Source organism: Dermacentor andersoni, chromosome 5, assembly GCF_023375885.2.
Source record: "Dermacentor andersoni chromosome 5, qqDerAnde1_hic_scaffold, whole genome shotgun sequence".
Lineage (NCBI taxonomy): Eukaryota > Metazoa > Arthropoda > Arachnida > Ixodida > Ixodidae > Dermacentor > Dermacentor andersoni.
Genome location: NC_092818.1, coordinates 629,413 through 656,952, shown reverse-complemented (window position 1 = coordinate 656,952; position 27,540 = coordinate 629,413). Strand labels below are relative to the sequence as shown.

At 52.0% G+C, this 27,540-nt stretch overlaps 2 protein-coding genes across 2 annotated transcripts in view; both read right to left on the bottom strand.

The window, feature by feature from the left end:
- Positions 1-27,540, bottom strand: part of spab (space blanket) — a 326,364-nt gene that overhangs the window by 287,148 nt on the left and 11,676 nt on the right. The gene's annotated exons all lie outside the window — the stretch shown is intronic.
- On the bottom strand, positions 13,104-14,303 carry LOC140218656 (uncharacterized). The gene has a single exon (XM_072288503.1). The coding sequence runs from the start codon at positions 14,301-14,303 to the stop codon at positions 13,104-13,106; it is 1,200 nt and encodes a 399-aa protein (XP_072144604.1).

Genomic DNA, 27,540 nt, shown 5'->3' with positions numbered 1-27,540 from the left:
CGTTGGATATACCACTACACAAGACTGGTACGAATGCTGAAGAGCACGGGGGAATACAGGAGCCTTCTTTCACGACAATTTTAGCGGCAGGGGGAGCATCGACTGAGGCCAAGTCACCAAGTTGGGAAAGTTTCATTTCATGTCATCATATTTCCTTCAAAACCCCGTCGTAGGAGCAGACTCTCCCTCACCCCGCGGTCGTCCCTCAGGCGGCACCCGTCAGCTCAGCGGCGGTCCTCCATCCTTCCCGCCTGGACTTGGCCGTCCACACACTTCCCAACAATCAACATGGCTGTAACAACCAATAGCACCTATAACGTTTGGCAGTGGAACTGCCATGGACTAAAAAAAAAAGGCCGACCTTCACCAGCATGTTATTAACACCGCACAGCAAGAATCCTCAAACCTGCAAAAGGATAGACAGTTGGGCGAGTTGGTACGGTAACATGATCTTAGCTTCTAGGGCGAAGTGAACACGGACACAGTGTCCGTGTTCACTTCGCGCTAGAAGCTACGATCATCCTACAAACCTGATCTCATAGCGCTACAAGAAGTCAACATGGAAGCCGGCCTCTCCTTGTACCGGGCTTTCAACTGCCGTAACAACTCCAAGAAAGTCACTACGCTCGTTCGCCGAGAACAGGTGACGGCGATCCACGACATCGAAACTTCTCCCCCCTGGGGCTCCCCCCCCCCGTTTTCTCAGAGATCATCCCGACGCTCACGTCAGATCCCAGCCTATTCGTACTCAACGTATACGTTGCTTCGCACGCAGACCCGAAGCTCGATGCGCTTTTTCAGGCGGCCTTCAAAGTCAGCCGCGACTGCCTCCTGCTCATCGTTGGGGACTTTAACGCCGGTCATACTCTGTGGGGATACCTGGGCGACCCCCGCAAGCGAAGACATCTACCAGAAGCCGCGCAAGAGTTGGGCCTCACGCTAATGAACGATACTACCACCCGCACCAGAATCGGCAGCCGAGGTCAGGTAGACACTAACCCGGACCTGACGTTCGTCGTCCACTCGCAAGACTACGCCTGGACGAACGCCGGCGAAACTCTGGGAAGCGACCACTGCATCCTTCACACGGAAATCCATGCACACGGCAAGCGTCGCCGGAAGCATCGCTTCTCGGCTACAAACTGGGACAAATTCTGCGAGTCCAGAAGAGTGCCAGCCAGTGAGGGATCCATCGCCAATATCTCATCCTGTACGAGCCAACTCCTAGGCGACGTGGAAGAGCATACGGAGAATCTTGGCCCGGAAGACGCCTCGGAAACCTCCAATGTCGACAGCAGGCTGCTACACATGTCGCAGGCAAGACCGACCATGCTCCGGCGTTGGCAACAGCAGGGGAAAGATAACCAAGCCCTAAAGGAAATAATCACTCGATTCGACGCAGAGATCTCCGATCACGCGACCGAGGTCACCCGGCAGCAATGGTACGAAATATGTGATCGCATGAAGGGACGCCTCAGCGCAGCCCGGACGTGGCACCTCCTACGCCACCTCCTAAACCCGGACACCGCCAGGGCCGAAAGCAGAAGAAACGTGGCCAAATTAATCCACAGACATGCTCAGGACCCGGGGGCGTTCCTGGCCGAGATGCGAGACAAGTACATCGGCCCGCAACTCAAGACACCGTTACCTGCGGCCTACCACGGCCGGCCGAACGCGCATATAGACGCAGACTACATTCGCTGAGGTGTCGGCCGCCGCCTTTAAGCTGCGGATGAAGTTGGCGTCGGGTTCGGACTGGTGGTGGTGGTGAAAAACTTTTATTGCTCTCAGACGAGAAGCACATGGAGGCACGCACACGGGCCGGACCTTAAGGGCCCGGCACTTAATATACTGGGTGGAATCCCTAGTACGGGACCCCAGTGGCGTCGGCCGCTGCCCGGGCGCGCTCGACCAAGGCCCTTTGGGCCTGCAGGTCATAGCAGCCGAGCAGGGTCGCCTCCCAGTCCTCCCGAGTGGGGTGGGGTGAGGGGCAATAGCTGGGTTAGATGGGCAGGCCCACAAAACAGTCTGACAATGCAGGACAATGTCTTTAAAAGAATACGCGGGATTGAATTCAAGATCCTGATCTAGGGGGTCGAGAAAGGAAGGCCGGAGAGAGAGCGCACGGGCGGCGGCATCAGCTGCCTCATTCCCCTCGAGACCCATATGAGCAGGAGCCCATACTATGTTCCGGTGAGCGGGGTCCCCGGTGTAGGTGCAACTTTGAAGTAGTCGGTAGGCTAAGTATGGAGTATGGAGCCTTGCTCGACGTTCCGACAGGCCCTTCGCGAGTCGGAGATAATTGTTTTGGAATCAGAGTGGGTAGCAGCCAGTGAAATGGCGACCTCCTCCGCATGAGTTATGTCGCGGGCGCGAAATGTAAGCCCGTTAATTGTTTTGGACTGGTGGACGACTGCGGCCGTGTACCATCCTCCATGGTGGGGGCCGGAGGCGTCCACGTAACAAGTGCCGGGTTTCGGCCCATAATGGCGGCCCAGGGCTTCCGCCCGCGCCAGGCGCCGACCATTATGGTCCTCACGTGTCATGTTGTTAGGAAGAGGGCGTACGTGGAGGGCGCATCTCCACTCGAAAGGGAGTCGTACTCGCTCTTCCATAAGGGTGGTGTGTTGGATGTGTAGTCGGGCAAGGAGGCGGCGGCCCGTCAGTGTCTTAGAGAGGCGTGTGTATTGGTTAGTTAAGTGAGCCTCTCGGAGCTCCCGGAACGTGTTCACCATGCCTAGACCCAGGAGTCACTGGTTGGAGGTGTTCACGGGGAGATTGAGGGCTCTCTTAATAATTTGGGGAGGATGACTTCGAGTGCATCCTCGTCTTGTTTCCGAAGGTGGAGGTAAGGAGCCGAATATAAGATTCGGCTGGTCACGAATGCATGCGCCAGCCGCAAGGCGTCTTTGCACCGCAACCCCCCGCGTTTGTTGGAAACTCGGCGGACCATGCGTCCCACCTGGTCCCCCACCTTGCGGAGCTAGGCCAGGGTAGTGTTCGACCGTCTATGTTGATCAATGAAAAGCCCCAGTACCCGGACTTCAGTGTGGTCAGGAATTGGTCCTGTCTCCAGAAAGAGCTCAATTTTGGCTGTACACATTGGTGAGGGGCGTATGTGTACAAATTCAGACTTTTGAGGGGAGCATTGCAGGCCACAGTGGCGAGCATAACGGTCCACTATGGTCGCCGCTTGTTGCAGGTTGGCCTCAATGTCTCCGAGTGAGCCCTGCGTGGCCCACAGGGTGATGTCATCGGCATACAGCGCATGCTGCGCACCAGCGACAGCACCCGATTGGGCCGGCAGGTGCATCATAGCCAGATTGAATAGGAGAGGAGACAGCACCGCACCCTGTGGTGTTCCTCTGGTTCCAAGTCGGAAGGGACCGTGTTCAGTGTCCTGAATTTTAATGTAGGAGTCACGATCTGTCAAAAATTGCCGAATGTATCTGAACGCGTTGCGTCCGCAGCCGGTTTGTGAAAGATGGGTGAGTATTACCTCGTGAGTAACGTTGTCGAAGGCCCCCTTCAAGTCTAAGGCGAGTACGACCTTATCGTTGTGGGGGCATTCGACCGTGTCAAGGATGTCCCGATTGAGTTGTAGCAGAACATCCTGTGCGGACCTGTGCGGGCGAAATCCGAACATGGAGTCTGCGAAGATGTGTTGATTTTCCATGAACTCGGACAACCTGTCACGCACCATCGTCTCCATTAGTTTGCCCACACACGAGGTGAGAGAGATGGGGCGAAGGTTGTCTGTGTTGATGGCCTTGCCAGGTTTGGGAATGAAAGTGACCAGAGCGGTTTTCCAATCGTTGGGGAGTGGCGCGTCCCCGAGCCAGATTGAATTGATTTAATCCAATAAGGACTGGTAGGCCGGGTCGGGTAAGTTAGCGAGTAATTTGACTGTAATTTTGTCCCGACCCGGGGCTGTGCCACGTTTCATTTTCGCCAGGGCTGCCCGCAAATCGTGGAGCTGGAACGGCTGATCCAGCTCAGCGTTCTCCGAACCTGCATAAGAGTACGCCGATCCGCAGGGGTCCTGGGTAGTGCACAAGTATTGGTCCCGTAACTTGTGCGCTAGCTGAGTTGTGTTGCCGTGAAAACTGTGTATGGCACGTTGCAGATGTTTATGAGTTTCTGTGCGTGTCTGCGTTGGGTCGATAAGGGCGCGGAAGGGCCGCCAGGTATTCCTGCTGGACATCTGGCGCGCCGCCGTGTTGCAACGATCCACCCAGTTGGCGTCTGCGAGCTGGGCCGCATACTCGGCCGCCCGCTGGGTGAGCTTGCCGAGCCTTAAGTTTGCGGTTATGCTTTTGTCGGCGCCACCGGCGGACGAGGCAATGCCGCGCTTCCCAGAGGTGGAGGAGGTGGTTATCCACGTCCGATACCGCCTCGGAAAGGTGAATTTTGGTTTCGGTGGAGCGAAGGCTAGAAACCAATTGTGGGGACCATGACTGGTAGCCTTGCTCGAGTATAGATGTCGCTGTGTTGTAACTTTGCCTAAACTTGGACCAATCTGGGAGTCGGGCTTGTGTTGTGGGTTTTGCTAATGGCTTGGTCCGAATTGTAGTGTTTAGAATGCAGTGGTCGCTACCGAGGGTTTCCTCTGTGTTGACCCAGTCTGCATACTGAATGTTGCGGGTAAAGGTCAAATCCGGACATGTATCCCGTGTCACGGAATTGCCTATACGGGTTGGGTGGACGGGGTCCGTGTGAAGAGTGAGGCCCAACGTTGACGCAAGCTCCGCCAACTTGCGTCCCCGTTTCTCTTCACGCTGGTACCCCCAGACTCGAGGGGGGGCGTTGAAATCGCCAACAATCAAGAGGGGATCCCGACCCGCAACTCTTAGCGCACGGCTAAAGAGGTCGGAGAATGATACATTCGGCAATTTGGGTGTGCAGTAGACATTTAGAATGTGGAATGGTGAGTCCTGTTTGCAGAGGGGGAGGAGAGTCACCATTACATGGGAAAACTCAAGGTGGAGGTCTAAGTCGACCATATTTGCGGTATAATTTTTATGAACGCATATACAAGACGAGGGGTCCTGCTGAAACGTCGTATAGTTTGTTAAGGTGGCGGCCCTTCCTGGCTCTTGAAGGGCCACCACGGCGGGCATATGCTCAAAAGTTGAAAGGAAAAGCCGAAGGTTGGCCCGCTTAGTACGAGACCGTAGTCCTCGGCAGTTCCATTGAGTTACAGTGACAGGATATGCCAATTTAGATAAGAGGGAACGCCTACACCGAGGTTGTCCCGCCATGTTCGGATTTAGGGGTTAGAGGAGGGAAGGTAGGTGTCCCGGAGCCAGCAACCAGGGGCTGAAATTCAGCTCCTGATAGGGGGCAGCTGTACTCATCATCTTCCAGATCAATTGCTCGACGCGACGATTTGGCGGGCCGACCGGATACATCTTTAAGAGGACCGGCCCTGCGAGACGTGCGGGGGAGATTCGCGACATGTTGGGCAATCATGGTAGGAAGGGCCTCCATGACCTTGGCAATGATGCGTTCCATTGCCGTCCCGATAAGGGTCTCGCATTTGGCGTTAAGACGGGCTTCAACATTGGCCACAAAGGCGTCCGACGTCACCGGCGCCGCCGCGTCGCTCTCCATGGCTTCTGCTAGGGGTGCAGATTGGGGGGGAGCAGCGGTTTTAGCTTCTAAGGCTTCAATTTTGGCAAGTACCATCTCGTTTTGGACCCGGAGAGATGCTACCAAGTTGTGAAGCTCGGCGTCAGTCGTCGAGCTAAGGGAAGGAGAACGTGGTTGGGAGGAGGAGGCAACCCTGCCCGAGCCGCTCACCTGTTTTCCTTTTTTGACTGCAGTTGCCCAGGCACCGGTCTCGCCTTGGTAGTGGGCTTGCTTCCCTGATCCGCCGTGTGGTGGCGCTTGGTCGCCCTTAGCGTCACGCCCGCTTGGGGGCGCTTGCTTCTTGGAGTTGGTGACGTCACCGCGGGGAGCTGAGTCACCGCCGGTGGCGCGATGCTGCTGACCTGGCTTCTTCCTCGTCGCGCCAGGTTTTCCGCCCTTTTGGGCGGCCATCTTGGTGTCGAGGCGGTACTTGGCAGTACAGTCTCTGGAGTTTGTGGGATGGCCGCCACCACAAACAGCACATTTAGGATTGCACTCATGAGGGGCCCGCAACCCTTCCACGAAAGGAGCCTGCAGTCCACACAGGCCGCACTTGTCTTGCATTGGATTTGGACATGAGTCTGCTCTATGGCCCACGGTGCCACACACACCACAGGCAGGGATAGTGCGTAGGTAGGGCTGCACTTGGACAATCTCCGAGTTGTAGTTCACTGTCCGGGGCCTCACTTTTCCGGCAAAAGTCAGGCGAGCCTTATTGGAGGTTCCAAATTTACGAATTTCTAAGATGGTGCCATGCCTCCACTGGATACCGTCTTTCAGAGTTTCCCCTGTTTCTTGATTTGCCACAGTGATGACGCCGTAGCAAATTTCTTCGCCATTTTGCTTGAGATGGCCCCGCAGTGGCACGTCTCCCTGAGCCGCTTTGATCACGAAATCACCAAGCAGGCGGTCCGCCACGTAGGCGTTCTTGGTGCTCGCAATGAGTAGATTTTGCTCGCGGGAAAAGACGAAGCTGAGTTCCGCCGCCATTTGCGGTCCGAGGTAGGCACGCATGGCCAGGCCCAGCTCACCATATTGGAAGGCACTCCCGATGGCCACAGTGGCTCGGGGCTTGATGATCACGACGAAATCGTCGGATTGGAACTTGGGGAGAGCTTTGGGCCTCCATGTTGATTTAAGTTGGCGGTCCTTGGCCACACGCGAGACGGGACCGTGCTGAGGTGAGGTCGACTTGCCGGTTGTCGTTGTGGCGTCTGCCGTCAATTTGACGTTCCGGCGCTGAGAGCGGCTCTCAACGAGACGCAGGAGATTTTCGTTCCGGAGCTGGTCCGACGTTGCCGAATTGGGTTCCTTGGCTTGAGGAATCGTCGACCAGGCCATGGCCTCCGGGTCGTAGCCGCGTTGAGGTGGGGAGTTCGCCATGTTGGTGCGGAGAGCGGCTTCTTCGACGCCGGGCGCCGGTGCAGCTGTTAGGCTTAGCGGCGGCGCCGCCAAGCACGAGTGAAAGTCCGCTCTAAATTGGCGAAAAATTTGGCCCACCTTGATGAAAGTGATGTCCCTGTGTGCCGGGCAACTTGCTGCGTCCGATGGATGCAAAATTGGCAGGGTTCGACGAATTGGTCCGTGGCTCCTGTCGAAAAATGACGGAGCCGAGGTGACATGCGTCCGATCGCTTCACTCGCCGGACCGGAAAGCCGGGTTCGGACTGCGTTACCAACAAGATCCTACGCAACCTGGACGAGGCCGCAATGAACCAGCGCACCGAGTTCTGTACGAATGCTGGAAGACGGGCGCCATCCCGGAAGAGTGGAAGACGTCCACGATCGTCTTGATACCAAAACCAGGCAAACCACTCAATGCAGACAACCTCAGGCCGATTTCACTCACATCATGCGTCGGCAAACTGATGGAGCACGTGGTTCTAGACAGTCTGAATCAACACGTAGAAGATGGGGACGAGTTCCCCCACTTTATGTTTGATTTCAGGCCACACCTGTCCTCCCAAGATGTACTACTTCAATTAAAAAGGCAGGTGACGCAACCCAAAAGTCCGGCGGACGCCCGCCAATTCCGGTGCCTCCTGGGCCTCGACATGAAGAAGGCCTTCGACAATGTCGCCCATGCAGCGGTGCTCGAGGGCCTGACCCAACTGGGTATCGGAAGCCAAGCATACCAATACGTCCGAAACTTTCTCACCGACCGGAAGTGCCGGATCAAAGTCGGCGAACATGAAACTGACATTATAGAGCTGGGGAGCCGAGGCACGCCGTAGGGATCATTCATCTCCCCTTTTCTCTTTAAGGCGGTGATGCGCGGGCTCCCAGACCTGCTGTGCTCTATCCCCGGGCTTCACCACAGCCTCTACGCTGACGACGCGACGTTATGGGACGCGGCGGATGATCCACATACTCTTCAAGAGATCATGCAACGCGGAATCGACGTCGTACAAGCTTCTGCGGAGTCGAGCGGCCTGACGTGCTCATCGGAAAAGTCCGAATACATCCTGATCAAACCCGGCAGAAGTAGCGGTCCCAGGGGATTACCGCGGAGAAGGCGCTTCCTTGAACTTAAGGTCCGAGAGCCATCCCGGAGCGCCCCAGTATCAAAATATTGGGGCCAGACTTTGAGAACACGGTGCGCTGCGGGCTCATGTTAAAGAAACTCCAGAGGGCGACCAACTACATACTACAGCTCATTCGCCGGGTGGCTAATCGGCACCACGGCATGGGCGAGGGCGATCTTCTTCGACTTGTGCAGGCATACATAACCAGCAGAAGCATGTACTCAACACCATATGTCAAACTCGCAGCCAAGGACTTAGCCTGAATTAAACACAATGATCTGACGAAGCACAAAGGCAGCCCTGGGTCTTCCGGACCACGCGGCCACCGTAAGGCTAGAGGCCTTAGGCATGCGCAGCACGATCGAGGAGCTCTTAGACGCTCACCACACAGCCCAAGTCCATCGGCTCTTGCCAACCCCGGCTAGACGCACTGTCCTCCGGAAGCTCAGTCTCGAGGCTATCCCCGAGGTTACAGAGTACATGACGATTCCGCGAAAGGTCAGGGGGCATATTTATGCCCCACCTCTACCCCGCAACATGGACCCTGAGTTCCATCAGGGCCGTCGGCAGGCCCGTAGTGAAGCCATTTAGCGACGCTACGGCTCGCAAGACGGAGTGGTCTACACAGACGCAGCCATACACCCTCACGGCGGCCTCATGACCGCGGTGGTAGCCGCGGTCATTAGGCCTCCACCACGTGCGTCTCTCCGACCGCATCGATAAACGTCGCAGTTGGGAAGGTCGGCCAGGACTTCTGCGTCACAATTTTTCTTTGTAAGCCACGTTTCCATGAGTATCAGTAAGTTACTGGCGCATGATGACATGAGGCTTGATAAGTATTCACGCTTTGGTAGAAAGCTGCGTATGTTCGTGAAAATTACTGAATAGGACAGATTATTCTGCTGGATGGCAGGGCGAGTTCTTAGATTCGTAGGATAATGCGGTTCCCTATTGCGAAACCCAGTGCGCCGCATTATGGGCCCAGTGCCGCGCGCTGGGCATGTGCGGCGTACTGGGAGGCGCTGGCTACCGGTGCGAAAAACAGCTCTAGCGCGTTAAATGCGTGGGGCCTGGATGCCGCATATATTTTTTTGAATACAGAAAGCTACAGACAGCGTTCGAGTGCAATAAAAAAAAAAAAAAAAACGTAACAATACAGGTGCTACAACCAGGATTCGAACATCCAACCTACAGATCCCAAGCCCGCTACATTACTCCTACGCCACGGCAACTTTTTTTTTCTTTATTACCTTGATTTCAACACCACTCAAACGCGTACAAAGTAGGTCATTTGGTGCAGAAAAATATTACATCACTTCGAGAGACTACATATTTAAAAGGCACTCAAAGAGGATATCACAGACGCCAAAGTGTCAAGCTCCTCAAACCACTCTGGAGGTTCATTCATGTGCTTGAGGGCATCACGTGTGTACCTAAGACTTTCACTTAGGTGTTCCCTCGCAGACCTTTCATCTACGCGGGCATTCCTGATATCCATGCGCGTTTTCCACACGCTGCTGATACACAAAAGCATTACCAAGTCAGCCGGCACTCCCCCTGTGTCTGCACACGGTAAGAACCGAATACCGAAAGGACTTAACGGCAGTTCTTTCTTCAGAGTTCGTTTTAGAACATCCTACAAGAAAACTGAGTCATGACAATCCAAAAAGATGTGCTCAATAGTGTCAGGTTTCTTACATATGATGCAGTTAACAGACCATGGAACAAAGAAGCCCTTGCTTTGCAGCCATGGCTTCACAAGGAGAGTGCCCGAATGCAATTGAAAAAAGAAGGTTTTCGCTGAAGATCTAACCGGCATTTTTCTAACGCGTTTCAGCACATTCCGTTCAGGTCCTAAGTTATACATCATGCGGTAAACAGGATGCGGCAAGAAAACATCAACCAGATCACTATAAAGTTTCTTACGCGTCACTGAAGTCAAAAATTCATTCGAGAAATGCGCTTTCAGTAAAGAAAAGGACATAACAACTTCCCTCAGAAAGCCAATTGGTGTTCGAGTACGTTCATTTGCTGATGAGACGACCCACTCAGGCAAGGAAGAACTCAACCTCACCTGAATAACAGTACGCAGAAATATATCACTTTGGTCCCTTAAGAAAAGGAACCTACTAACAATCTGTTTTAAAAGCAAATGTGTTAATCCTAGTCCTCCATTCTTCACCGAATGAAACAAGTTACACCGGCTAGTTCTCTCCCAAGTGGATCCCCATAAATATACCGCAAACACTCTGTGAAGTTTCTGCACCGAAATCCTTGCCATGCATAACACTTGTAGTACATAATACACCTTTGTAACTAAAAACAAATTGCAAACACTAGCTCTTGAAAACATCGAAAAATTATGCCCGCCCCACTTTTCTGTCTGATCTTTAACTCTTTTTACTTCTTCGATCCAATGCGCGGCACTGTCACGATAATGTTGTAATGGCACCCCAAGATATTTTTCAGGGGTAACGCTCCAGTTCATATTGCAAAAAAACTCGGGTACCTGTGGCCAGCTTCCGTGCCATAAACCTAGGCACTTAGTCCAGCTGACAACACTTCCAGTTACGGCGCAAAAGGAAACAACCTCTTTCATAGTGTTATTCACGCTTTCTGTATCACGGCAAAAAATTGCCACGTCATCTGCATAAGCCAGAACTCGAGTCTCAATTCCCGCGTAGATAAACCCACGAATAGATTGGCTCTGAATTATTTTCAAACAGAAAGGCTCTAAATACAAGGCAAATAAAAGAGGCGACAAACAGCATCCTTGTTTTACTGATGATTCCACTTTTATACTGGCGCCTAATTTTCTATTAATTACTAACGGCGCAGTGCAATCTTTGTATACCATTCTTACTCCATCTGTTATCACTGCACCGGCTTTGACATGTTCTAAGATCAAAAATATGACATCCTGGACGACTCTGTCAAAACCTTTTCAAGGTCAATTTGTATCATAGCGACTCTGTCCTCTATCTCATCGCAGCATTTCAGTATGGTCCTTGCAGTATGTATATTCGAAAAGATCGATCTGCCTTTGATACCGCATGTCTGATGGGGGCCCACAAGTTCTTTTATAACGGTCTGCAATCGTTGCACCAGTACTTTAGTGTAAACTTTATAGTCCGTATTTGTCAAGCTTATTGGTCTGTAGGCTTCAACCGCCAAAAGTCGCGCACGATCTTTTACTTTAGGAATTAAAATAACGTGTGATGTCCGAAAAGAAGGAGGTGCTTCCTTATTCTCGTACATCTCCCTTATCACGCGATGTAGTGCTACAGCTATTCCACTTTTAAAGCTCTTATAGAAAGCCCTTCCCAGACCATCAGGCCCCGGCGACTTGCCGGGAGTAAGTTCGTCAATCGCATCCTCAACTTCTGAAAGGCTTATTGGTCTGTCGAGCGTTTCACAGACCTCGTCTGATAATGTTGGCACTAATGGCAAGAAGTCAGTTCTAAACCTTTCGATATCACATGTCTTTTTCCCCATCAAACTTTCATAATAAGACTCAAATGCGTGCTCGATCATTCCAACATCACTAGTGACTTCCCCTTGATAAGTTATTTCTGTTATTTCATTGGAAACCGCGTGTTTCTTCTCGTCACTTATTGCTCGCTTGGTAGGCGTCTCCCCCATCCATAAACTCTCCGCCCTTGCCCTTAATACCGCACCCCTGTACTTTTCTTCATCCATGACTGCAAGTTCAGACTTAACTTCTTTAATTTCTTTCAAAATAAGCCAGGCGAAGAGCTTTCTGCGCTGAACATATATTTTAGCCTAAGGTGTAATTCCTTCTCACGCTCTTTTTCTTTGTGACAGACTACGCATGCTCTTTCTATCGCGGTGAATTTAACGTCTCTTTTGAAGAGTTCCCGTTCTGCAATGAAGAACGCTGACGTAGTTATGCTGAGCAAATTTTCGAGCTTTTCTTGAACTGCCTTTTGAAAAACGTCGTCTTACGAAAGCTTATCATTTAGCTTCTATAAGTCCCAGCTGAATTTAGATGGTTTTTGTTTCTTTCCTATGGTTGACATAACGAGGCAATGATCGCTTGATAACTTGAAAAAACTTGACTCGATAACTTGAAAATAACGGTACAAAGGTTAACGGAGCATAAATTCTGTCTAGCCTGCCATGACACTGACCTTGATAGTGCGTATACATGGTATGGTTTTCACTTGACAACACGTAACCAATGTCTTCAAGCTCTTGTTGCCTTACAATAGAACTTAATAGCAACGCACTTTTATCACAAACACTAGTCAACTTAGATTTATCTTCTGGAAAGCAAACACAATTAAAATCACCCAGTAATATGACATGTCTTTCACAATTCAAGTACTGCTGAATATCACCAAAAAACACTTCCCACTCCCGTGCTACGTTCGGAGCATAAACACATATAGCCCTCCAAGGCATCTCTGAAAAAGTAAAATCGCAGAGGACCATTCTGCCATCCTCGGATGATGTGACGGCTTCAACTACAGCAATACTGCTACGCAAAAGAATAAGGCACTCCCCAGACCTACCCGCCGCATGACATACACTTACGGTATATCGAGGACGGAAAACGTTAACCATTTGCTCCGTGCATTCATCAGTTGCAATTTTTGTTTCTTGAATGGCCAATAAGTCAATATTATTTTCAATAAGAATACGGTTAACTTGGCATTGCCTTCTACGCCCGCTAAGTCCACGCACGTTCAACGTCGCGACACAAAGACCAGTCGAAAAATTAGCTGCCATTTAACGGGAGGAGAATCCAGACCAATTACCGCACATCGTCCGTCTCACATCTGCTACGATAACTCGACGGTCTAGGGACGCGGACCATGGTTTTCTAGACATCAAAGCCCAATGACGACGGCCGACGCACATCTTGCCCACAAACCCCAGTCCCCACACCCCAACAACAATTTTTCCTAACCCAGGAACGCCTCCGCTAACGCGGAGGCGTCTGGGTTGTAGAACGGCGTTTGGCAGGAACGCCGGGCTTGGGCTTGAACGCCGGTCGGCGTCCCGGGGTAGCTTTCGGAGGAGGCTCGTCATTCCCAGTCTCTTGATCCTTTTCCTCTTGCTCATCCGCCTCTTCGTGAAGCCTCTTAGCAGGTGCACTACTTGACGTTGGCATCACGGTGTCGTCAGTTTCGTGCTGTTCACCGGTCGTCACTTCTGCAGATGTGCACGTTTCTTTGGCCTCTTTTACCTCGACCTCTATTGAGTTAGTTGGTTCCACCGTGTCATTCCATGGGTCTTTCCAGCCGTCCGATGACTTTTCGTCATTAACAGTCATTGCCTTCTTCAGGGGCGTTAACACCGAGGGCTGGGTCTCTTTCCCTTCACCTGCGGCTTCCACTGCGTCGACCACGTCCATCAAGTGATCTGTGACATCTTCCCTCAATGCCGGGCCTGTCACTGTGGCGTAGGTTCGGACGCACTGGATCTCGTCGTGGCCGAAACGACGACAAAGCCCACAGCGTGGTACACGGCACTCGCGTCGGATGTGCCCGATGCCGCGGGATCGGAGGCAGAGGGGAGCTCTGCCAGGGACGTGCACGAGCGCAGCATCTTCCGCCACTCGCAGCTGGTGGGGCAAGTCTTCAGCGGTGACGCCTACCTTCAGCTTGATAGTGACAGTACGGGTGGTTGACCCTTTGTCAACGCATCCTTGTACCCGCCACCTGTCCCTGGTGATCTCAGTCACCTTTCCAAAAGGCGACAAGGCAGTGCGAACGTCGTCGTCAGGTACACCGTGAAGGAGCCAGTAGAGCTTAATACGGACGCCTCTGTCACACGGGTCGACGACCACACAGCGGTGGTCTTTGACATCAAACGCGTCTGCAGCGATAATCCTCTTTTTCCCTTCTTCGTCCTTGAAAGTCACCGCCCACAGATGGTTCATTTGATATGAACCCAGTGCAACCACTTCCGGCATGAGAGACAGCCGTGTAAGAGCGTCTCGAAAATGTTCCACTCTGTAAGGCCTCGCCTTAACGTCACCATGTAAAAAAACCGTATGAAGAACGGACGCACCTGTTGGCAGCGTTGGCATAATCATTTGGTAGTCCTGACCTGGTTTTTCAGTTGACCTGATACCGCGGCCCAAAAGGGTCGCTGAAGCCGCTCGTGAAGAGCCCGACATTCCGCGTCCGCTCACCTCGGTGGCTGAAGAGGAAGTGTACGCCACGGCAACAGATGTAAATAGAACTGATAATTTGCAATGTCAAAATCGAGAAGCAGTTTTAGTTTCACAGAGATACGTCTCACACAGACATGATAGATGCGCTATCGCCCAGGAACTAAACCTCACGCCTGTATATAAAGAAAAATTTGCTGTCCGTATTCAGTTGCATGCTCGGAAGTGCCACAACATCGATTTTAACTTGGGCTTTGGTATTTCAACTTCGAAAAAAGTCCTAAATGAACAACCGACCCGGGACTCTGTATGGGCTGTTACTGCCGATGTCGATAGCCGTTTCTGGTTCTTCAGGCGAGGAATACGCAATGTTTTCTTAGTTCAGTGATGCCTTTCTGTCAACACGTTTGTCTAGTCATATATTTTTGTCAGAGAAGCGCACGCTGGTACTGGGTGCCTTCGGCGACAGCACATATACCTGGTTTATGACCCGTCACATCGGCGGTCATCGCTTCTTGTGCTGCCACTGTAGACATGAAAAAAAAAAATGGTGTTTTTAAGAACACCGATGTGAAAGCTGAAATATAGAATAGAGTAATTTACCCTTGTTAGACTACTTGATTCCTGAGCCTAGACGCGCCGATAGCGTTCAGACGGATTCGGCGGATACGCTAGGCCTAAGCTTCGGTGGGGACCGATCTCGGCGCGGGTAGCTGGCGAAAGCTGAAATGTGTGTATTTGAGCCTCAGAACTTTTTAGTATAATAGGGAAAGTGGAAGCGTACGAAACACCTCACCTGTGTTATTGGTGCAATAATAGAGAGTTTTAGAATAGGGGCCCCAAACGTTTTGGGGCCCCAAAGAAATAGCGTCGAAGCCACTGCGCATGCGAAAGACGCAAACTGCCTTAGGGTTTTGCGTTGGGAACGCTATTTCACCGATTTAGCGGGAGCCCAAATAGCGGCCCCAAAAGTTTTGCGTCGGCAAACATGGCGGCACCCATCGAAGCGACGGCTCTAACCTAGCACCAAACTGGGTTCGATTCGGGGTTACGCGTGAAGTTCGCAAGCTAGGAGAAGTGACTGCGGTTATCGCTTTCTCTCAACTAGCGTGTGTTACGAAGATTGACTCATTAGACGCCGCTGATTTTGAATTCGATTGTGCATTTTATGGCTCGTAGGCCTAACACGGCTAAGCTTTGCTGGTGAAGGCTAGTAAAGTTGGTTTGCTCGAAACTAAGCGCAACTAATTGTTTGCTGCTTACAGAATAACCTCTAAATTGCAATTAAATGCGAATACACGAAAGTCAAAATTATTATTCCTATCATAAAATGGTATATTTTATTTAATTATTTCTAATAGCTTTTCTTTAACGCCGTAGTGGCGCTGTCAGCGCAAGACGCTATCCGCAAATGTAAAACCCTATTCTAAAACTCTTCACTCCTACGTGCCCCAACGCTAACAACCGCAAAGCTCTTTGGGGCCCCAAACTATTGGGGCCCCTATTTTAAAACTCTCTAATATTATTACGATAGCATGGAGCGATGCTCAAGAGACGAGCCGCCGCGAGAACGACGAAGCAGTTGGTCGGTGCCCTTGGTACGAGCGGGTGTCAGCCTGGCTGCCTGGCTCCAGTGTAAATAGGGTGTAAATAGCATCTTTCGTCTGTGTCTTTCCACACGTAACACTTCTGGTGGAGGTCAACGATCCCCGTCCTCACCACGGAACTCCGAAGTGGTCGACACACCGTACTTGTCACCATGCCTCGCGGTGACGAGCCCGCCTCTGCAACGGCTTCGGCTTGTCCGACGGCTCCAATCGTCACGGTTGCCCCACACCGTGACCCAGGTGTGTTCTCTGGCCTGGAGGGACAAGATGTCGACGACTGGATCAAGCTGTATGAATACGCCAGTGCTAACAACAGGTGGGACCCAACGATTATGCTCGCCAATGTCACTTTTATCTCGGCGGCACCCCACGCATGTGGCACCAAACGCATGATGACGAAATAACCAGTTGGGACAGTTTCAAAGAAAAGCTACGGGAACTGTTCGGCGACCCCATTGGGCGCAAGGCTGCCGCGAGAAAGGCTCTTGCATCTCGTCTTCCGTCATCTACAGAGCCATACGTTTCATACATCCTCGACGTCTTGTCTCTATGCCGTGATGCTGACGATAATATGTCCGAAGCAAACGAAGTGGCACATGTGCTAAAAGGCATCGCGGACGACGCTTTCACTTTGTTTTCGGCAACGTCTCGACTATAGACGCCATTATAAAAGAATGCCGTCGCCTTGAACAGGCTAAGAGCCGCCGTATCTCACACCACATTGCGCGGCTACCCAACATTGCTGTTACGACGACATGTGAGGCTCGACGGCGTCAGACCACCACCTGCGACGACGTCACCCGTATTGTTCGCCGCGAACTCGAGGCCGCCTGTTCGACAGCCTTCTTCACGACGCCTCCCGATCCGCCAGCAACCACCATTGCGGTGATTCAGGCTGTCGTCAGACAGGAATTTTAAAACATGGGTCTGAACACCGTGTGTTCCACGTCTCGACCCAGCGTTCCCCAGTTATCTAGCGTCCCCCTCGTCCCCGGCAGTCCTTTTCTGCCACATCTCGCCGCAACCCGTCCGAATGGCGTACCGACGATGACAAGCCGGTCAGCTTCCACTGCTGTCGCATCGGCCACGTCGCCCGTCACTGCCGAAACCGATGGCCACCACCTCCTCGGACTTACGCCGCCACTTATTCCCGCACCTTTGGACCTCCTGTACCCTATGCCACTCGCCATGAACCCACTACCGCTGATGTCCCTGCTCCGAACCTTCACTACAGCCGCTCGCCCTCACCTCGACGCCACCAGTCTCGTTCGCCCCAATCCCGCCGCTTCTCTTCGCCGCCTATCGCCTCCCGGACCCAGCCGGAAAACTAGGCACTGCAGCTTCTGGAGGTGAAGCTGCGTTGTCGACCCTGCCCTCAAATCCTCTGCTCACGTTACCCACGAACCGAAACCTTCTTGACGTTGGCGTTGACGGCTATCCTGTCACGGCACTCATCGATACAGGAGCACATCTTTCTATTATGAGTGCCGCCTTCCGACGATGACTGAACAAGCTCCTCACCCCAGCGTCGGCACGCGTCGTCCGCGTTGCGGATGGCGGTACTGTGCCTATCATCGGCATGTGTACGGCACGTGTCAGCATCGCCGGCCGCCACACTCCTGTCCTCTTCACCGTAATAGCTCATTGCCCCCACGACCTCATTATCGGCCTCGATTTTCTCTCCGCCTATTCTGCCCTTATTGACTGCTCTTCCAGTACCCTTCGCCTTGTGTTGCCAATGCTCGCAGAACCTTCTGACGCACCCCACTGCCGCTTACGCTCCACCGCCTTTCTTCGCCTGCCGCCAAGGTCCATAGCCTACATTGAACTGTTGTCTTTCCCACCAGTTCCTGATGGCGACTACCTCGTCATTCCTCTGCCCGACATCCCAATACTGTATGACGTCACCGTGCCTCACAGTATACTTACAATTACTGCGAACCACACTCGCATGCCTGCCTGTAACTTTGGATTAGCAAAGCAAATTCTACCACAAGGTATTTGCCTTGCCACCATTGACTGTCTCAGCGACCAATACGTGGCAGCGTTATAGCCCGATGGTTCTCGCGAGCTTAGCATGCCCCTCGCGCCAGCCTCGGGCGTTGATCCCAACATAAAGGAAATGGTTGCGACGGACCTGTCCTCTATGCAGGCTGAAGACCTTTGCGAAGTATTATCGTCCTACCACGATATATTTGACTTCGACGATCGCCCTTTAGGCCAGACGCTAGCGGTCAAGCATCGGATTCTTACTGGCGATGCTGCGCCTATTCACCGACGACCGTACCGAGTTTCTGCGTCGGAACGCCGAGTAATTTAAGATGAAGGGAACAAAATGCTCGATTAAAACATCATTGAGCCTTCATCGAGTCCCTGGACGTCACCTGTGGTGTTGGTTAAGAAGAAAGACGGCACGTGGCGCTCCTGTGTAGACTACCGTCATCTGAACAGCATTACAAATAAGGACGTCTACCCGCCCCCACGTATAGACGACGCCCTTGACTGCCTGCACGGTTCCAGCTATTTCTCGTCTATTGATCTTCGTTCGTGATATTGGCAGATTGCTGTTGACGATATGGACAGAGAAAAAACCGCGTTCATCACACCTGATGGCCTATACCAATTTAAAGTAATGCTGTTTGGATTATGCAACGCCCCTGCCACCTTTGAGCGCATGATGGACTCCTTGCTCCAAGGTTTCAAATGGTCCACATGCCTCTGCTACCTCGACGACGTCATCGTCTTCTCACCAACGTTCGACACTCGCCTTGAGCGTCTCACAACTATACTTGATGTATTTAGAAAGGTGAAGCTGCAACTTAACTCGTCCAAATGTCGTTTTGGCCACCGACAAATTACCCTTCTGGGCCATCTCGTTGACGCTTCCGGAGTACAGCCTGATCCCGGCAAAACTCGCGCTGTCCGAGAGTTTCCGGTCCCGAAGACAGCCGCAGACGTTCGAAGTTTTGTAGCGCGGTGCTCGTACTTTCGTCGTTTTGTTCGAAACTTTGCGACAATTACTAGGCCCCTCACTAATCTTTTGAAGAAATGCGTACAATTCTCGTGGGGTACTGCAGAAGCCGCCGCCGTCTCTCGTTTCGTCACTCTTCTAACCTCACCACCCATTCTCGCCCACTTCGACCCTGATGCCCCTACAGAATTACGTACAGATGCCAGCGGTCATGGCGTAGGTGCCGTCTTAGCCCAGCGTCAGCCTGGCAAGGATCGCGTTATTGCTTATGCGAGCCGCCTCCTAGCACCATCGGAGCGCAACTATTCCATTCCGGAACGCGAATGCCTTGCTGTTGTCTGGGCGGTTGCGAAGTTCCGCCCTTACCTTTACGGTCGCCCTTTTTCCGTAGTCACTTACCATCATGCGCTCTGCTGGCTCTCATCGCTAAAAGATCCTACAGGCCGGCTTGGTAGATGGGCTTTGAGGCTACAGGAATTTTCATATTCCGTGGTGTACAAGTCTGGCCGCCTGCACCAAGACGCTCACAGTTTGTCGCATTACCCGGTTGACGACTCTGACTCCTCCAATACTGCCAGTGCTTCTTGCGTGTTCTTTGTATCCCAGCTGCTTGATTTCGCCAACGAGCAACGCCGTTACGCCTACATCAGAGCACTCATCGACCGTTATGAACACTCTCCGGCCGATGCTGTTGTACGCCTCTTCGTCCTCCGAGATGGTACTCCAAACATCCGGACGGATGAGCTTCAAGCTTCATCCGGACGGCTCTGAGTTTCTGCTTGTAATATCTAAACACCTCCGCTCCACCGTTCTAGAAGAGCTTCACGACGCACCAACAGCAGGACACCTCGGCGTACCTCGAACCTATGACCGTGTACGTCGCCGGTTTTTCTAGCCGGGCCTTGCCCGTTCCGTACGACGTTACGTCGCCGCTTGTGAACTTTGCCAACGACGCAAGAAGCCTTCCTAGCTTCCGCTGGTTACCTGCAGCCGCTCGACATCCCTGCCGAGCGCTTCCATCGTGTCGGCTTGGACCTTCTCGGCCCATTTCCGGAATCCACATCAGGAAACGTCGCGGCGGACTACGCCACCCGCTACGCCGTAACCCGTGTTCTTCCGACCAGTTGCGCAACTGATGTTGCGGGCTTCCTCCTACATGATATCATTTTGATGCACGGTGCTCCACGTCAATTGCTTACAGACCGCAGCCGCACCTTTTTGGCCAAAGTCATTGACGACATCATGCGTGCCTGCTCAATACAGCATAAATTTACTACCTCCTACCCCCCTCAAACAAACGGCCTCACTGGGCATTTGAACCGCACCCTTACAGACATGCTATCGAAATACGTTTCAGACGACCCTGTGACTGGGACCTGGCTCTACCTTACATTACCTTTGCATACAACTCTTCCCGTCTCGAAACTGCTGGCTTTTCCCCGTTTTACCTATAGTATGGCCGCGAACCGACGCTACCACTGGACACTATGCATCCATCCGCCACAGCTTCAACTAGCGATTATGCCCGTGATGCAATCGCCCATGCTGGCAATGCTCGCCAACTTGCGCGTGCTCGTCTACAAGTGTCTCAAGACAAGCAGAAACAACGCTACGACCTCCGTCACCGTGATGTTCATTTTGTGCCCGGCGCCCTTGTGTTGCTTAGGTCACCATCGCGTAAAGTCGGCCTTTGTGAAAAAGTGCTTTCCTGTTACACAGGCCCATATAGCGTGATACGCGATGTCACCTATGAAATCTCTCTAGCCACGCCCACCATGTCCTCCGCTGTGACAACCAGTGACGTTGTCCACGTTGCCCGACTCAAGCCCTACAACTCTCCATGCACCTTGGATATTTAACAGCACCGTGACGGTGCTTTTGCCGCCGGGGGGTAATATTACGATATCATGGAGCGATGCTCAAGAGACGAGCCGCCGCGAGAACGACGAAGAAGTTGGTCGATGCCCTTGGTACGAGCGAGTGTCAGCCTGGCTGCCTGGCTCCAGTGTAAATAGCGTGTAAATAGCATCTTTCGTCTGTGTCTTTCCACACGTAACAATATCAATCAACGGTAGGCTTCGAACTCGGGGTCCGTACACGCACGTCTGAACGACTTCTGCATTTCATGTCCACTCCACAACACTGCGACAACGGCGAATCCCAGTCATATGTCACGTGCGAACAACTAAATAACGCGGAGTCCTCTTCGTTGGCGTGGTTTCGTTCAAGAATTTAGCTATCCGCCCAGTTAAAAGGGAAAATGCAAAAAACGAAAGTGATCTTCAGTGTCAAATGTGTATGAATAAACAGGGCAGCTCACGCACCTCTATTCCAAGCTGCGACGCGAAATAGTTTTCTGACCCCAAGATGTAGCGTTATTTAGGACAAGAGACTAGTATCAAGAGATGAAATTGTATAAAGCATTTAATATTGAGCAGCGCTCGTCCTTGCGTACTGGAACCAGCGTGGCACAAACACAACCAGCGCAGTTTCCAGTGCGAACCAGCGAACTGCAGCGAGAACCAGCGCCTGCACACACAAACCAGTGCGCCCCAGCGTCATGGCAGTGAAACCAGCGTCCCTTTCAGTGTGACTCAGCTCTTATCCAGCGTTCTCACTCGTGTCCCAGTGAGTCGGAGCGAGCGCCAGCGTACCCAGTGCGATCCAGGGCCAAAAAACCCGCTGGTTTCAAACTGGAAGGCACTAGAAGACGCTGGTTTTGCACAAGGGTTGCTATGCTGTATCTTTGCCGGTCTGTGATGTCTCGTCAAATATGCAGCGTTTAGTACCTATGTGCAATGTTTTGTAACGCAATGAAAAGCGAGCCGATTTAGCTTTCGCAAAAGCAACAAGGTGCTTGCGGGCGTTCTGCACAGCCTCAGAAAAATCTTCGCCGACACTGTGTTCAGTGCCTTTTAACTTACGGCCATCTGATGGGTCAGTCTCTTCTGTCTCAAAGTATGTAAATTTAACAATTATAGGGCGACGGAACCCAGCGGTACCACTCCCGAGACGATGTGACCGTTCGATTTCATTTGTATCTACGTTAATGTTAAGGTGCTGGGAGTTTCCGAGGGATTAGTATCAGGAACACCATAAAAAATTTGGTTATTTCTACGTGATTGGTTTTCAGCGTCATCCATACGCCGTTCCAAGCAAGTGGCTAGGTCAGTAACTTTAGTAGTTTTTACTTTTATGGCCTCAATTTCATTTCGTAACGGGATGATGCTTTGGCAATGTTTTTCGACTACTGTCACTCGGGAATTCAAATCGGACACCATCTCATTCGTCGTCAGTAGTTGATTTTTAATGTCTTTCATTCCTGTTATTATTTCTTTTTGTCCAGCTGATAGTTTTTGCAGCTTTTTTAGTACAAAGTCAGCTCTATCGGGACCCCGGTTAGATTCGATGTCTCCTGACAAGAAAAGTAAGGACCAAATGGCACATACACTCTCAACAGCAATAGCGACACAGCACCGGGAGCTCCAGCTGCACCAGCAGATACTTGCTAGACTTCTTTGCAAAAAGACAATACTTGCTACGAACCTGCGTGGTGAAGAGCAACGGGTTAGTTGTATGCATTGTGGGATAGCATCCGAGCCCACAAAGCGGTGTCGACAATTGCGGCTGCTTTATACTTGGGTGGAGCACGGGTGTCATTGCCGATGGGACTTTCCACAGGGAATCTAGCATCCAGATGTCGCATGGTGGCGCTGACACAGATGAAGTTGCGCAGTCGATTCCTGTGATGCAGACGCCAAATGGCATACAAGGTGACCACGTGCAAGCTTCATTGATGAGGGGCAGAAGTGCACAATCCACTGGCGTGTTGATAGCCGGAGTTATCCGTTATGACAGCTGCTCTTGGGTGACGATAGCTATGAACACCTGCGTGGCGAAGAGTAACGGGTTATTTGTCGGCATTGTGGTACAGAAACCGAGCCCAACAAGTTCAATCTCAGCCCGAGCGCAATTGATGATGGCATTGTGGCGTGAGAGAAAATCCCATCCTAGAATAATGGCGTGGGAGCAAGATAAAAAAAAAAGAAACATGAACTCAATCGTGTATAAAACGTCCTATATGGTTACACGGACTGTACAAGCAGCGGTAGGGCGAATGGGTTGAGCACTCGCTGTTCGAAGCGACAATCCAGACATCCGCTCGCTTCGTAAAGTGACGACGTCTCGTCGTCACTTTACGAAGCGAGCGGCAAAACCTGGCATTCATAACTGATATAGCGGCACCGGTATCGACGAGAGCGGTTGTAGCGACATCTTCGATAAACACATCAATGACCTTGGCAGGTAAAGGAGGAGGACATCGGCATGTCGACACTTGCGCAGCTCTTGCCTCGAGAACTGCGTTGTCTAGTTTCCCTCTTCGTTAGAGACGGGTCGTTGATGCAACGGGGAAAGCGATTGACGACGTGGGAAGGGTGACCGGAAGCGTTCGAAGCGAGGATAGCGATCAAGCTGGGAGCGAGCTGGTGATGGGTCGGATGGTCCGTAAGGTGCATTTGAATCAGGCAGCACATAGGGTGCTCGTCGATCGTCATCGAACGCCTGCGTTCGGCGGCGGCAGAATCTTGCGACATGACCAGGATACCTCCATGCATAGAGGGCGATTATCAGGCGTACGCCACGGTTTAGCGACGGCAGTTGTGGCCCAGGGGACCGGAGGGGGAGGGCAGTGCACAGGCTGCTGGAAACGACATACGGGCACACTGCGAGGGGTCATTCCAGCAACCGTAGCATAGCTGAGCGGCATAGCCACGGCATCTTGCTCTTGAACAGCCGGCAGCGCTACCGCGACCACTTCATGGATCACGTTACAGAGATGAGGCGGCGACGTCCTGGCAGACTCCTGAGTAAAGGACGCCAGAGATAGCTGTCGTGTGACTTCTTCGCGGACGAAACCCTTGATTTGGGTTATCAGGGAGGCTTGTTCGGGGCCGGTGGACAGGTTGCTCAGTGACGCCGCATTTAGTGTGGGACGTCGCCTTGTCAGAGCTCACTGCCCACGTAATTCATCAAAGTTCTGACACAAGCTGATAACGCCGCCAACAGTGCGCTGGTCCTTGGCCTGAAGCATTTAGAACGCGTCATCATCGATTCCCTTCATGACGTGCATGATCTTTTTCTTTTCCGCCATGGCAGCGTTCGCGCACCTGCACAAATCGAGACCGTTTCTATATAGCTGGTGAATGTCTCACCCGTGTCCTGTCCGCGTGTAGGCAAACGCTACTCAACTTGGAGTTTCCTGACGGTGGGTTGGTCAAATACTTCCGTAATCGACGTCTTCAACGCCAACCATGTTCGGATATCCCTCTCATGATTTCTGAACCAGAGACTGGCCACACCCGCGCGAGGTAGAATGATACGTAATCCAACTTCTCCGAGTAATTACATTTATTGTGAACGCTCACCCGTTCGTAGGACGACAGCCACTCTTCAACGTCGTTGCCGTCGGTTACGCTGAAGATAGGATGCTCACGCTGGCTAACGGTACCAGCACCAGGGACGGGTTGCGATGGGAGAGGATGCTGGCTGGCATCCAGCGTGGCAGAGGGTAGCGTCCGAGAACGGAGTTCCAGGATGGTAGAGTGGAACGTTACCTCGCACGGTTCCACCACATATAAAGGAGATTTATTGAGGTTCGTAGCGACCGCCGGCTCTAGGATGCACCGAGCACAGCCCCCTAGCTCAAGCCTCCGCTGCGCGCTTCATGCTGCCGATGCTGCTGTCTCTGCGCTCGTGATCACTGTCTTCCTTAAATAATAATAATAATATTAATAATAATAATAATAATAATAATAATAATAATAATAATAATAATAATAATAATAATAATAAGCAGCAGCAGCGGCGGCGGCGGCGGCGGCAGCAGCAGCTCAGGCAGCGGCAGCGGCAGCGGCGGCGGCAGCAGCAGCAGCACACTGCAAGGCAAATGCCTCTCCTTCTCCACTTCTCCAACTACCCCGGTCATGCACTTACTGTGTGGCCATGTCTTCCCTGCAAACTTCTTAATCTCATCCGCCCACCTAACTTTCTGCCGCCCCCTGCTACGCTTCTCTTCCTTTGGAATCAAGTCCGAAACCCTTAATGACCATCGGTTATCTTCCCTCCTCATTACATGTCCTGCCAATGCCCTTTTCTTTTTCTTGATTTCAACTAAGATGTCATTAACTCGCGTTTGCTCCCTCACGCAATCTGCTCTTGTCTTATCCCTTAACGTTACACCCATGATTCTTCTTTCCATAGCTCGTTGCGTCGTCCTCAATTAAAGTAGAACCCTTTTCGTAAGCCTCCAGGTTTGTGCCCCGTACGTGAGTACTGGTAAGATACAGCTATTATTCACTTTTCTCTTCAGGGATAATGGCAACGTGCTGTTCATGATCTGAGAATGCCTGCCAAACGCACCCCAGCCCATTCTTATTAATCTCATTATTTCAGTCTCATGATCTGGATCCGCGGTCACTATCTGCCCTAAGTAGATGTATTCCCTTACCACTTCCAGTGTCTCGCTATCTATCGTAAACGGCTGTTCTCTTCCGAGACTGTTAAACATTGCTTTAGTTTTCTGCAGATTAATTTTTAGACCCACCCTTCTGCTTTGGCTGTCCAGGTCAGTGAGCATGCATCGCAATTGGTCCTCTGAGCAAGGCAATATCATCAGCGAATCGCAAGTTACTAAGGTATTCTCCATTAACTCCCCAATTCTTCCCAATCCAACTTTCTGAATACCTCCTGTGAACACGCTGTGGCTAGCATTGAAGAGATCGTATCTCCCTGCCTGACGCCTTTCTTTATTTGGATTTTGTTGCTTTCTTTTCAGAGGACTACGGTGGCTGTGGAGCTGCTATATATACCTTTCAGTATTTTTACATACGGCTGGCTTGTCTACACCCCGATTCCGTGATGCCTCCATGAGTGGAGGCATCACGAGGAATGAGGAAGAGGAAGAGAACGAGGAAGAAGAAACGAGAGCGTGCGTCAATATCTGCTTCTCCTGCTTCTCTACATGATTAAGGTTGAGAACTTGCTTCAATCTTGAAGATGTCGGCACCAATCGACGGCTAAAGTTGCATGGATTCCGCCGATACCAAGTTTTCAACGGTGGGTGGACATTTTCCCAATCGCTCGAGGACTTTTATGTGCGACCTCTGCCCGCCAGAGGCTCGGCGGGCGAGCTCAGCGCGGTTCCGCACGCTCAAGCCACGATGTCTACGGCTATGCAAATCACCGTTGAGGGTGAGGATATCTCTCCCGACGAAGTCAATGAAAGCGCTGGGTGGACCACGGCATTACACAAGCGAAAGCCCATCATCCAGGACCCGCTCGGGCAGGGCAGCCGAGTCACCGACATGCGACGTGGCGGGAATAAAAGCCAGGCTACGGCGAGTGTCAAGACTCGGCTAACGACTGCTTCGAGATTTCCTCGCCTACCGAAAGAGCATGTTCGAATCATAATCCATCCCCGTGGAGGAGTGGACATCAAGAAGATGGGCCACTTCACAGTTGCCCAAGCCCTCACTACCGCTGCTAGACTTACGGAGGCGGATACGGCGGAGGATATTAAATGTCCGAATATGGTTCAAAACATATTGGTGGCAAGCACACCATCGAAACGCAACGCCATGGCCTACGGCAATGTGAAAGTTATACTTATTGGACAAGCAAGCTACGAAGTTAGTGCATATATCGCAGCCCCCGAAAACTCGTGCAAGGGGGTTATTCGTGACATTGATCCCACCATCGATCGAGAGGAGCTCAAACGCCTCATCATTCAACCCAAGAATCCAAGTGCCCTCGAGGCGAGACGAATCAAGAACACAGGCACGGTAGTCATCCTGTTTGATGGACTCAAAGTCCCGGACTACGTAAAATGCGGTCCCAGTTTGATCAAATGCTCACTCTATCGCAGACAAACTGACGTTTGCTATGCATGTGGAAAGCTTGGCCATAGAGCTGACGTTTGCCCAGTCCCTGAAAATGCCATCTGCCGCGGCTGTGGTGTGAGCAACCCGGACGATAAGCACGAATGTACACCGAAGTGCACCCTCTGCGGAGGCCCTCATCCCACGGCTGACAGAACCTGCAAGCAAAGGTTCCAAATTCCGTTTGTAGTTAGACAACGGAGAAGAGAACGGCGTAACCGCGACCAATCCAAACAACCAACTGGGTCGCCAACCCCTCTCAAGCCGGCCCTCAGCAGCTCGCACAGATCCAGGAGCCGATCCCGAGACCCTGGCAGCGAAGATTGCGGCTACCAGGACCGTGCCCCTTCTAGAGGTCGCTCGACGGAACGCTCGTCTTCCAGGGGCCGCAAGGCACCTGGGACCCGCTCTCGCTCCAGAGGCCACTCTCGTTCCCGGGGGCCTGCAGTTCAGATCCAGGAGCCTGCTCACCGTGGTACCACATGGGCTGACCGGGTGAAGGAATCACCGAAAAAGGTAACGGGGGGTCAATCGCCAGAGCATAACAGGATTGCACAATTGAAAAGAGAAAACGCTTCGTTAAAATACGCAATGGAGCAGCTCACAGCAGAAATTGCAGAACTAAAAAAAGCCAGCAAGCGAGAGACAGTTCAACCCAGTCAGACCCCTGCAGTAGAAACGCCCATGGAGATCCCCGTAGCGGAACCGACTGCCAATGGTCTACCCAA